The sequence below is a fragment of the Myotis myotis genome, unplaced genomic scaffold (genome assembly GCF_014108235.1).
Source record: "Myotis myotis isolate mMyoMyo1 unplaced genomic scaffold, mMyoMyo1.p scaffold_m19_p_2, whole genome shotgun sequence".
NCBI lineage: Eukaryota > Metazoa > Chordata > Mammalia > Chiroptera > Vespertilionidae > Myotis > Myotis myotis.
In genome coordinates, this window is record NW_023416324.1 from 115884522 (window position 1) to 115898254 (window position 13733).

The window sequence follows — 13733 nt, forward strand, 5'->3', positions numbered from 1 at the left end:
GACTCAGATTTTTTTTTTTGAAGTAAAGTGTTATATTTATTGTGGTATTTACATAAGTCTTTATTCTTTAATTATTTATGAAACTGTACTACCATTTTTATTTGCCTCTTATCTTTCTTTTATGTGTTACTGATGAAGTTTTTATGTGTTATATCACTAGCCCTATTTTTCCCAAAGCCCTGTGGTGTTTTCTTGTGTGATTTTGCGCAGAACAGTGATTTTTTAGGAATGCATATGTCACATTATAGGACTGACTTTACAAGGCTTTTCTCTAAGCACAAATGGAGAAAGCAGGTATAACTCAGGTAGTGTGCACATGTGGGAACTTCTTCCCAGCATTGCTTAGAAAATTTATGCTTTTCTGACTCTTAAATCACCAAAAATATCAGTTAAGAAATTGGGAAAATGCAGGAAAGTATTATAACTCTTCTGTGAGATTAAAACTTAACAACTAACTTAGAGACATTTCTGGATCCAAGAAATTTACTAACACATAAGATAAAAAGTCAAGATTGACATTTCCAGGAACTAGAGGAGGAATGCATAGGAAAGAATTGATCCAGATCTAACTTGTAGGTGTTGACCATGTGGTAAGCATGTGTATGTGTCCCTGTCTAGCTGCTAAAATGAATTATGCTTACATAAAATATTAACAATTTTGTATGGAAAATATAGTTTATACAAATCCAATGAGTGGTATTCAGAGAAATAACAAGTTTTGGAAGAAAAATGGCCTTACTGGGCAAATCACTGTTTACTTTGCTAGGAAATACAAGTACTAAGTTATGTGTACACTACATGTAGTGACAGTGTGTTATGTTGCTGTTTTTTTCCATTGTTTGAATATTCATTATAGACTATACTTTTTTGGTAAATGCTACTAAAATTTTTCTTATTTTTAAAATTGTTTTTTTTTGCAGTGAAGTCATTTAATAATTTTGAATTACAGCTATATTTTCTCTAGTAAACTTTTAAAAATTCATTCACTTTAAATAATTTAAACAATTTTTAGTTGATAAACCCTGATTATAATAATAATTAAAATTTATCACATAACCCATTTTCATTAACTAGGATTATTGACATCATTACTTAATTTAAGTCTTATCATTTTTTACTTTAATCACATATATTTTTATCTTCCTAATGACTTATACCATTGAGACCTTTAAAGTAGTCTATTATATTTCAAGGTCAGAGAAAAAAGAATTAATAAAACAACACCTCTCACATCATTAAAAAAAATAATAATTTAACAGACAAGTTTCAAGCTAGAAGCTAAAGGCTTCATAAAAAGTTATTTCCATTTTTGTTAGACTGAACAGAAAAATATATAATAAAATAAAACATAAAAAATACCTTTTCATTTTAACTTATGACATAAAAAGGAGACTTATGTAGTATCTACACTAATAAAAGACAAAGATGCAAATTGACGGTACCTTTGCTATGCCTTAAGCCATGCCCACCAGCCAATCAGAGCGACCATATGCAAATTAACCCAACCAAGATGGCGGCCGGCAGCCATGGAGCTGGAGCGAGCAGGAGGCTTGGTTGCCCCAGTGATGGAGAAAGCCAAGCTTCCCGCCTGCTGCGGCCGGCTCTGAGCTCCACTCAAGGCAACAAAGTTTCAATTATAGAAGACAAATAAACCCCAGATACCTGATTTCAGCCAGCCACGGCCACGGAGCTGGAGCATGCAGGAGGCTTGGGTTGCCCATGACGATGGAGGAAGCCAAGCTTCCCGCCTGCCCTGGCCGACTCTGAGCTCCACTCAAGGCTGCAAAGTTTTAATTATAGAAGGTAAATAAATCCCAAAAGAAAAAAAAAAAGAAAAAAAGGAAAGGCTGGGAGCTTCCAATGCCAGGTGGCTTAGCCAACCTGAAAACGGCCCTCAGCCCTCACCCAGGCTGGCCAGGCACCCCAGTGAGGAGCCCCACCCTGAAGGGGGTGTGACCAGCTGTAAACAGCCATCAGCCCCTCACCCAGGCTGGCCAGGCACCCCAGTGGGGACCCCCACCCCGAAGGGGGTGTGACCAGCCTGCAAACACCAATCAGCCCCTCACCAAGGCTCACCAGGCACCCCAGCAGAACTCCTACCCTGATATGGGACACCCTTCAGGGCAAATAAGTCAGCCCCACCAGTGCACCAGGCCTCTATCCAATATAATAAAAGGGTAATATGCAAATTGACCCTAACAGCAGAATGACTTGGAAAGACTGGTTACTATGACACACACTGACCACCAGGGGGAAGGTGCTCAATGCAGGAGCTGTCTCCTGGTGGTCATGTGCTTCCACAGAGGGAGCTCTGCTCAGCCACAGCCAGGCTGATGGCTGCCAGCACAGTGGTGGTGGTAGGAGCCTCTCCTGCCTCCTCAGCAGCGCTAAGGATGTCCGACTGCAGCTTAGGCCTGCTCCCCGCTGGCAAGTGGACATCCCCCAAGGGCTGCCGGGCTGCCAGAGGGATGTCTGGCTGCCAGCTTGGGCCCAATCCCCCAGGGAGCGGGCCTAAGCCAGCAGGTGGACATCCTCCGAGGGGTCCCAGACTGCAAGAGGGCATAGGCCGGGCTGAGGGACCCCATGAGTGCACACATTTTTGTGCACCGGGACTCTAGTGTTAAATAATAAAGAACTTAAATTTTAAAAAATTACATATGAGAACATACAATTTGGTGGGGGGATAGGACTCAGACATTTTAATTCTAGGAACCTAAATCTTTATGAAGAAGAGCAAAACTGCAACATAGAGCAAATATTCAGATTGGGGAATCCTATATAATAAAAGCTTAATATGTAAATTGTCCCCTCAGATGGTCATCTGATCGGGAGTTCAACCATTTGCTATGATGTGCACTATGACCAAGGGGCGGCGTGACCATGGCGGGTGTTGACGACACAATGCTGGCAGCGGGCAGCAGTGGTGGTGTTACAGGTTCTGATGGGCCCCGACGAGAGCAGGACCACAGCCAGATGGTGGAGCAGGTGAGTGGGCGGTGCCAGGCCAAGGCAGGTGCGAGCAAGGGCCCAATTGCCCTGCCAATCACCCTGCAGATGGCGAGCAGTGGTGGTGGTGGGATGTGGGGCCACTGCCTGGCTACCAGGCACTGAGGGAGCTGGGCAGGGGGCCCGGCTCCAATCAATCACCCCACAGGTGGGATGGTGGAACAGGTGAGGGGGCAGGCCAAGGTTGGGTGCCAGGTGGAGCCGCAGGGCTGTGAGGCTGTGGGTGTGAGCTGGGGCCCAATCTCTGCAGGCCACCCCAAGGACCCCATCCATGCATGAATTCGTGCACCAGGCCTCTAGTGGGTACATAATATAGCATTATGTTACCATAGAATATTATCTCCAACCAGCTTGCAAGAATTATGTGCATCTCTTCCCAACTCTGCATTCAGTGACATCATCTTGAAATACAGTGGGAGTATTTATTCCATATAAATTAAAAAATGATACAAATAAGGGCTCTTTACCACTCCCCAGGAAATCCCATTGTTAACTACCAGCACAATGCGGATTACACCTGGGCTAGGTCTTTGAAATTATATTTTAATTTTCTTATTTTATTAATCAGTATACAATAACCTGTCCAAATTTGTACAGTGAATTGGTGGCAGAATTAGTGCCATAGTTTTGTTTTCCAGATCCATAGGCATTTAAATTTTAACATTTTGCCAGTAAAATTATCTGTTGCCTATTTTTAATCCCTAACTAAAATGATAGTCTTGACCTACATACTAAGTCCTAGATTAATCTTCCGGTGAAATGATGCCTGTCTGATACATTCTGTCAAATTTACTGTCAAGTACTAGTAAACATGAACTAATCACAATTGTTGAATTATACTTGGAAACCTTGCTTTAGATTGGTCATGGCACAAAGTATCCATATTACTTGGTGTGTATCCTATAGGTATCCAGGGAAATGCCTTATAAGAAGTCCAGCATTTCACACTTGTAAGCATTCTAACAGTAATTTACAATTCAATTTTCAGAATACCTTTCTAATTGAAATACATAAAATCCTATCATGGGGATCCTGTCAGAGTATGCTGAATGTTCAAGGCTACTCTGAGTGTGGGGATCTTTATAAAAGTGTTCAAGGCTGAGATACTATATGCAGGTGCAAGAAGCAAGGACACAGTAATCTGACTGTGTACACTGTGCATGCATGCCCTTCTATAACCCAAAATAGTGAGGTCACTATTAGGAAAGGAGCCGTGTTTGTCTAAGTTAGTATTAAAGAATGTTACTGACCAGCAGGCTGCTGCTGTGGGCTTGGAGGCAGCTGCTTAGTGAGGCTGTAGCTCTAAGAATGGCTCCTGTATAGCTCCTATGTTGGAGGCTACAGCTACTTTGTAGGAAAGATGTATTGTTACCTAGCTGGTGTATGGCTACTGTATGGGACTTTATTTTGAAGAACTGCTTTGTCTAATAGCTCCTGTCATAGCGATGGCCACTTGGGCTACAATAAAGACACTCTTATATACCCACAACTTCTCATGGCTTCTCTATCGAATACCCAGCATCCCAGGTGGCCCAGCTCCTGGCAGAGGGACTTGGACCCGATACCTACTTTCTTGGAATCTCTGCAATTGAAGTTCCCAATACACTGATATACTAAAAATGACACTCAAGAATTCCCATCCTTCCTTTTATCCCTCCATCCATCTATTTGTCCATCCATCTATCGCACCAAAATTTGTTGAGGGCCTATGTTGTACTTGCCCCAGGGCATGTGTGGTACCTGCAAGAGCTCCAGGGTGTACACCCTGTCCCCACTAATGTTTTCTAATGATTTCTTATTGTCTTTATGCCTCATCCTTAAGGAAGCTGCAGTTCTTCTTGAGCACTGCTGGTTCTTGCTTGGGAAAGAATCATTTTTCCTTCCTATCACTATTGTGATCCCCTGCAATTTCTCTAGATGCTACCAGAGACTTTTTTATTCTTTCTTCTTTTCAATTCTTCTGTTACTCTTGGTCACATTCAAGTCAACACGGAAATTTAGGTTCTGAGCTCCACTGCAAAGTTTCATAATTTGAAGATTTACCTTCTATCAGGTTTCACCATTTTAAAAACTTAAGTACATATAATGATTAATTTTGTTAAATTTTTATTGTTAAAAATAATTTTCTCAAGCCATCCTCACCCAGTTCTGATCCAATAGACCTGACATTGGGCAAGGATCATGCATTTTGTAAACTCAAGCTCTCCAGGTGATTCTGATGTAGGTGATCAGAGGCTCACTTCTCTGGAAACTCTGCTTTATGGGGACTCCCCAGTGATGGTTCTAAACACGGATCAGGGAGAGCTCACATATGCTGAGAAGTCTGAGTCACCAGCAGGTGAACCAGGTGTTCATACTGCTTTTAGCTCACTTTAGACCAAGTTTCAGTCTAGAAAGGATTAAATGCATGCAAAGTGGATGTTTAGCAGTTTGGTCTGTAATGTGGGATTTCAGATAGGCATTGTTTTTCAATTCCTAATACATTTAAATTAGAAATCAAGAAAGAATTTCTTGAGAAAAAGTCTCTATAATGTTCAAAATAACTTCTAAGATGTTCTTAGTTGTCTTTCATGTTGATTTTAATGTTTATTTATATATATTGTCTTTATTTAAATTATGTTCTATAATTCTAATTAATCTTTAGATTTTATATTAAAATCATGTGAAGATATATCCTCATTTTCAATTACTATCTCTAAAAACAATAATAGTTTTTATGCATATTTTAGTTATAATTTAAATAATATAAGTAGATTTTTAAAAACTCTTAGCAATTTAGTATACTTCTGAAACCAGAAAAGTCAGTGTTTGTGCTGCCCATCACTATCAGAACTAATAAGCAGAGACAAGCGTTAAATCTTTATGGGCATTTTATTCAGAAGGCTGGTGATCTGAGACGATGGTGAGTTATATACCCTAAAGACTGTCTTACATCTCACTTCAAGCCAACCATTTTTTTAAGGAGAAGAAAAGTGTAGGTAAAGGGTTTGGAATTCAGGGAAAAAGTAGGTAAGGGGTTTGGAATTCAGAGGAAAAGGTTAATCAGATAAAAGTTGAAGTCCAGTGATTTTCCAACCATCCCTTCATCTGCTGACCAGTGGTTCTTTATCCACGTCCTGGCTGGTGGAGGTTCCGTCCCTGGAGCACAATGGCTCAGATACGATTTTGGTCACTTGCAGTCCTCCTGGGGCACAAGGTCAAATTGCGTGTGGGTCTTCTGAAGTTATGTCAGGTCCAGCCATACTCTCCAGTCCCTGGAACAAAAGCTTTCCACATGCATTAATTGCCAAGCCTATAAACTGTATATCTAAAGCTAAAAATTTTTAACTTCTTGAATACCCTATCACTTTCACTATATTTAAATTTGTGATATCAAAATTCTTTTTCATTCTGACCATAGTAAGTGCTGGATACCTTGAAGCTCTAAGATGGCATTAATGATAACAGTGATACCAATAAGTATTTCATTTTACATGATAACACCTGAACTATTTGGTAAATATATATACAAAAAGAAATCCTATCTAATAAAAGAGTAATATTCAAATTAACCATCACTCCATCATAAAGATGGCGGTGGCCACAGAGCTGGAGCAAGCAGGGGGCTTGAGTTTCCCGGAAATGGAGGAAGCCAAGTTTCCCGCCTGCCCTGCCGGCCCTGAGCTCCACTCAAGGCTACAAAGTTTCAATTATAGAAGATAAATAAACCCCAGATTCCTGCTTCCAGCCACCATGGCCTCTGCTCAAGGAGGGGCTGGGAACCTGAGTTGCCAGGAGAAACCCAGGTTTTGAGCGGGACCAAGGCAACAAAGTTTCAATTATAGAAGTTCAATAAATCCCAGATACCTGCTTCCAGCCCGCGGCATGGCCAGCATGAAAACGGCCATCAGCTCCTCACCCAGGCTGGCCACACCCCCTTCAGGTGAGGGTCCTCATGGGGCGGCTTGACCAGCCTGCAAACAGCCATCAGCCCCTCACCCAGGCTGGCCAGTGGGACCCCCACCCTGATCTGGGACACACTTTAGGGCAAACCAGCTGGCTCCCACCTGTGCACCAGGCCTCTATCCTATATAATAAAAGGGTAATATGCAAATTGGCCCTTACAGCAGAATGATTGGGAATGACTGGTCACTATGACACACACTGACCACCAGAGGGAAGACGTTCAATGTAGGAGCTGCCCCCTAGTGGTCAGTGCACTCCCACAGGGGGAGCTCTGCTCAGCCACAAACCAGGTTGACAGCTGCCAGTACAGCGGTGGTGGCGGGAGCCTTTCCCGCCTCCTCAGCAGTGCTAAGGATGTCCGACTGCAGCTTAGGCCTGCTTCGCGCTGTCAAGTGGACATCCCCCGAGGGCTGCCGGGCTGCTAGAGGGATGTCTGACTGCCAGTTTAGGTCCGATCCCCCAGGGAGCGGGCCTAAGCCAGCAGGTGGACATCCTCCGAGGGGTCCCAGACTGCGAGAGAGCACAGTCCGGGCTGAGGGACGCCCTTCCCCCCCACCATAAGTGCACAAATTTTTGTGCACTGGGCCTCTAGTTATAAAAATAAGCTATGGATACTAATCAGCTATCCAAAAAGTATCAAACAGTTGGCAAAGTTAAATATTCTTTCTAATTATCTATTTGAAAAAAGAAAATATCTTTTTGTTAATGAAGAATCTATAAATTCAAATATGGAAACATATGGAATCCACAAAATGAATAAACTCATAGGTTTAGCTTCCCTCTTATTTATATAGCCACTTTCACTATTTAACGTCTATGTTTATCCTTCAGGTTTCAGTTTAGATAGTATTTCCTCTATTCCATTCCCTTCCTACCTGTTTCAGAACACTTTTCATACTCAATTGTTACTGCCTCTTTCTTTATTAGCCCTCCATTTGACTGGAAGTATACCTCATTTACTACTGTACCTCTGTGCCTGGTTAATTGTTGCTCTATAAATAATTACTGGACAACAATTAGGACCTTTCAGCATTTCTGACAGATAGTAGGCTTCCTAAGGATAGGTATCCCATTTCCAGTACTGAACACCTCATTAGAGGTACTCCATAAATATTCAGGAAGAATGGAAAACTATAAGGGAAGTCAAGTATAACATCCCCCAGGGGGTGCTAAAGCCCCAAGTCTTATTTACTTATGAAATCAGCCAGAGCAAAATTGCTATGGACTGTTTCAGTTTACTTCACCAAATATTTATTGAGTGCCGTGGGTTTCCTTAGAATTGCAAAGATAAACCAAGACTCAGTTCTTGCTCTTGGGACATTTGAGAGCTGTTAGGCAACTACTGCAGTTGACAAATTACATCAAGGTTATCCACTAAAGGTGAAACACTTCACCTTTTAGACAATAGTAATTTAAAAGATGCTACAGTGCCCAAGGCTATGCCAACTGCAACCATAGACCACCCTGGATCATTTTTAACCATGCCTTGAGATTCCCACCTCTTCAGGAATTCCATTGAAGATTGGGACAATCCCTCCCACTCTGCCCCTCAGAATATTTAGGGTTGATGAAAAATCAAAAGCTCACTAGAAGCAATTTTCTATTTCTCCCTAAAATCAATTTTAGGATTGGCCATAACTAATTAGCATAGAAACCCCTTCCCTCTTGGTCCTTTAAGACAAGTTATATTTTATCTGATGGCCAGTAGAATTCATTTGAATTAATGGTCACATGCATTTGGCCATATGCCCAGATATTTGGTCACTACCAGTTGCCAATGACCTCTTCCTGGCCATGACTTCTAGTTGCAATAATTGCAATGGCTATAATACCGTAATATGAACAGGGATCAGAGGACAGCTGGGTGAAGTTTTAAATAGTGAAATTGAATTTTTGTTTTTCCTGACAATAATCAAACAGTTTCAACTGTGTCTAATTAGGGAGTATTGTTTTTGAGTGACCAAAGCTTGCTTATTACCAAAAACCACATGTCACCTTTACTCTAAACGGAGTCAGAAACTCTAATTCTTCTGGGCAAGAAACTAGTTTGTATTTACTTTAATTGCTAGAAACTTTACAACAGAGTTATAGTGATTTTTTTATGTTAAATTGAGAATTAGATGGGCAGAGTACTAATTCTTAATAGAAACTGCTTTGTCTCACTGAAAATTTATGTTCTAATATTAACTTTTGGCAAAGGTATATTCTGTGAGCAAGATTTAAGTTCTGTTTTTTTAAGGACCCCTACTAGAGGGTAGAAATGGCTGTGCGAGATACCCAATTTTTATCCACCTCTTAGGCACTATATGCAAACTAACATATAACCTAGAGAGTTCAAGTGATAAAGGATTAGGAAAAAGGAAGAGGCTAATGCACAACATTACCTTGTATGAGAAACAGGATATTTTGCCTTCCTTATCATGTGAAGAACCAATACAAGTGTTTCTAAATAATGGCTGGTTCAACAAAGAATAACGACAGCCATACTTTTGTGTTATGCTAGCTCACCACACATTTAAAATTGACATACAACCCCAACCGGTTTGGCTCAGTGGATAGAGCGTTGGCTTGCAGACTAAAAGGTCCCAGGTTCGATTCCGGTCAAGGGCATGCACCTTGGTTGCAGGCACATCCCCAGTAGGGGGCATGCAGGAGGCAGCTGATCCATGTTTCTAACTCTCTATCCCTTTCCCTTCCTCTCTGTGAAAAATCAATAAAATATATATTTTTAAAAAATAAAATAAAATTGACATACATTTGAGCACTACAAATTTATATCTTTGTTTTAAACATTTATTTAGTAGGTTAAATCATCAGTATGGTGGATTTTAATTAATTTAATATTTTAAACTTCCATCAGTTTTCATTTAAGAGGTTTTCACAGCATATACAGGATTTGTATAAATTTGTGCAGTAAATTTATTCTTTTAACAGTTTTATGCTTTCATCAGAAATTCATTTAAATGGATTCCACTATATATCACTATATCATTTCCACTTCCAGTGCAGCTATAGGTCAGGCTATAATTGATGCAAAAGCAATGAAGTATTAAAAGAGATAGGAAATATCTGAAATTGGAAAGAGTTCAAGAAGTGGGCCATTGTAAGGGCATTACACTCCTTAGATAAGGTGGGGAGGGGAGACTATATAGCATTTTGATCTGAAGCCTTGTATGCGTTATAATTTCAATTTTCAACAAAGTTGAAAAGATCTATTTTATCTATAATCATGTATTTAAAATTAACCGCATCAGTGCCTTAAAACAGTCCCCATGTGGCCACGGGAATGTGCACACTTGTCTTTACCATCCATTTTGAATTAATGGCACAGCTTCTTTCCGTGAATATTCTATCTCCTTCCTCCTCCCTGCTGACATTCATTAAATGACATCCAAGAGATAAACATTAATATAATAAATACAGTAGCTATGGAAATAACCCACGGAAGAGGGGCATTCTATCATGTTTTCATATAGAAGTAGATGAAAATCACAGGTAGTGCATTACAGTTGGTGACAGAAAACTGCAGCATGAGAGATGCCCTTTGCGAAGAGCAGAGGTGCTGGTGCTTGCCTTGTGTGCATCGGAAAAGTAATGGGTGACCTTGAGAAGTCCTCTTTGCTCTCTAGATCACTGCAAAGAAAGTGACTGTTTTTATGGTCTATATACTATAGAAAGATATTGATGTCTTTGGTGAGTGACAGAAGCTAGAGAAATGATAGGTAAAAATCAGTATTTGTCTTTGGGAAGACAATGCCTCAGAAAGAAATGTTCTCACCACACACACACATACACAATGGTAATTTTGTGAGATAATGGACTTATTACTATCCCTATTGTGGTAATTGTTTCACTCTATATCCATGTATCCAATCATCATGTTGTCCAACTTAAATTACATGTTATATATCAATTATAGCTTAATAAATCTAGAAGAAAAAGAAAGGAGGAAGGAAATGAACGTAGAAAGAGAATAAAAGGAAAAAAGAGGGAGGGATTTACCTTGTGATTGTATTTAATATTAGAGGCCCAGTGCATGGATATGTGCACTGGTGGGGTCCCTCGGCCTGGCCTGCACCCTCTTGCAATCTGGGACGTTTTGCAGGATGTCGGACTGCCAGTTTTGGCCCAATCCCTGCATGCCAGACTGAGGGACCCCACCAGTGCATGAATCCATGCACCAGGCCTCTAGTATGCAAATAAGATGTTTGGTTAATCTCTTCCCACCCTCCCCCCTTCCCTCTGGGATTCATCAGTCTTTTCCATGTTTCCATGCCTGTGAGTTGAGCATCTGCCCCCTGGTGGTCATTGGGCATCATAGCTACTGGTCAAACAGTTGAATGGTCAAATGGTCAGATGGTTGCTAAGGCTTTTAGATATATAGATACTCTTTTATGATATTGACAACTTCATGTAGTTTTCCCCTGGTTTTTTGGCACTGTGAAGTACATTTTTGTCAAGTTGAATTGAATAGAATTGAAATGAGTTGAAAGAAGAAATTCAAAAATCCTCACAAAGATGACTCAAGCCCATCATTCTTATCCCCCTGTAAGGTCATAACATAATCTGGTGTTAGAAATATGAAATCAGTTTACTGCTCATTCTGTTCCTAGAGCATGCCTCTTTACTGCATCTGGCTTGGGAGAGAATGTGGTTGAGAGATAAAAGGTTGCCCTCAGACTAAATATTTAAATTAGTATTTATAACCAGAATGATGCTTCACCATGAAAGATTGCATGAGGGTTGTAGGAGTATCATATTTTATTTCCATTCTAATATCATACTTAACTCTCTTGTAGCTCCTCTTATCAAATTATGGAGGGCCTAGTTCAGTGTCATCTATAAATCTGTGGCAATTTTTATGAGAGTTAACAAGTGAGTTAGGTTCAGGATAGAGCTTAGTGGTTCTAGATCCCACAGGACATCCTAAAATTGAAGTGTAGAAAGTCTAGTATATTTCCCTTCACATAAAAAACAACAACAACAACAACAACAAAAACCCACTTTACTTTTCTACAATGGCCTATGAGAGAAAGGGGGAAAGCAAGGGACAAGAGTTTGTTTTTCTCCAGGCTTCCAGCATTTCAGTGGACTGTGTCTGTCAAGTCTGGTTCACAGCATTTTAGGTCCTTTTGGATGAGGCTCCTGTTTCTCCAAAGGGATGTGTGTACCAGGCAGTTTCTAATAGTAAATGTTAAAGTATCTCTTTTTATTTTTGAGGTTTTAGTGACTTTATTTTCTAAAAATATGTCCTACAAATATTTTTTTTCCTACATCTTCACTTCTTTAAAAATAAATAGAAACAACGACAAGCGCTTATCTTGAAACAGGTTTAGAGTCAGCCGAGGTCAGCTCTCAGGGAGTTGAGGTCAGCCAGGAGCAGCTCCGCACTTGGCCTCCGCAGGGCACTGGCCCTCCAGCAGCCCTGGATCACCTCCTCCAGTCTCTTCCCAGGGATGGAGGCCGCGAAGACAGCTGCCGAGAGCGGTGGCCGCAGGTTGTAAGCCACCACCGCGTAGAGCACGTGCTGACGCTCGCCCAGGTAAGGCACCTCCTGGGTCGTCATTTGCCAGAGAGCGATGGCGAAAGAATAGATGTCCGCTTTGGGCGTCAGGGTCTCTCCTTTGAGGAGCTCAGGGGCACGGTGGGTGTAGGTGCTGCCCAGGTGGTAAGAAGGGGTCTGGAAGCACGGGAGATCCTCCAGTCTCTCAGAACAACCAAAGTCCCCGATTTTGCAGACGTCCCGCTCACTGATCAGAATGTTGGCGGGCTTCAGGTCCAAGTGCACAATGCTTTGTGAGTGGAGGAAGAGCAGCCGGTTCACGATATCCAGGGTGTACTGCAGGCACTTGGACAAATACAACTCCCCTCCTGCACCACCGTGGGACTCCACTTCCTCCTCCTCCTCCTCTTCCTCAGGGGAGCTGGTAGCACCGTATATGACTTGGTGTAAAGTGACAAGGCCACCAAACTCCATGATGATGGTGCCTAAACTATTAAAGCCCACGGGCGTGAGCGTACTGGTAGCCACAACCCCCACGATGTTCTCATGGCGAAGTCTAGCTACGTTGAGCTCAGCCCAGAAGCTGCGCTGGGATGCCAGGCGGTTCTTGGTGCACCTGTTCACTTGCTTGATGGCCACGAGCACACCGTGGTAGGTCGCCTTGTACACGGAGCCGAAGCCCCCAGCGCCCAACCTCTGCAGGAAGCACACCTGCTCCCAATCGATGGTGCACCAGGCCAGCCGCGAGGCAGACGTGGGGGCCTGGGAAGAGTGGTGCCCAGGAAGAGCTTCCCGGCCCTACCTGGGAGCTCCGAGGGGCTGCTGCAGGGCCTGGAGTCCACGGAGGGAGAAAACTCGCCCGGGAGGTAACTGCGCCGTGGGAGCTGCGAGGGCATGGCCTCTTCAAAGTGGATCTAGAGCGGCTCGGGTAAGTGAAAACCCCCATCAGTCTGGGAGCACGAACGACTGACTGCCTCTGTTAAAGTATCTTACTCAAGGCTAATTTTATTGGGATCTAAGTTATCAACCTAGCTGTGAAGTGACAACTAGGAAGGTGAAATTCACAATGTGGACAATTCTATAACCTTTCAAATAATAATTGCCCGATTTTTTTTTCCAGGTATATATTGATGGAGACTGACAGATGTTGAAAGAAGAACCACAAACCACACCAGAGAACTGAGAATAAAAATCATCCTTCCACTTGACCCTCTTCTATTGCTATTTTTGTGATACATGAAAACTTTCTTTCCAATGTAAAATACGAAGCTGGGCCCAT

At 42.0% G+C, this 13733-nt stretch overlaps 1 protein-coding gene across 1 annotated transcript; it reads right to left on the bottom strand.

The window, feature by feature from the left end:
• Positions 1-12289: 12289 nt before the first annotated feature.
• LOC118675972 (proto-oncogene serine/threonine-protein kinase mos-like) lies at positions 12290-13350 on the bottom strand. Its single transcript, XM_036349071.1, is given in 2 exon segments — positions 12290-13200; positions 13203-13350. Coding segments are annotated over 2 exon segments (1059 nt in total).
• Positions 13351-13733: the final 383 nt, after the last annotated feature.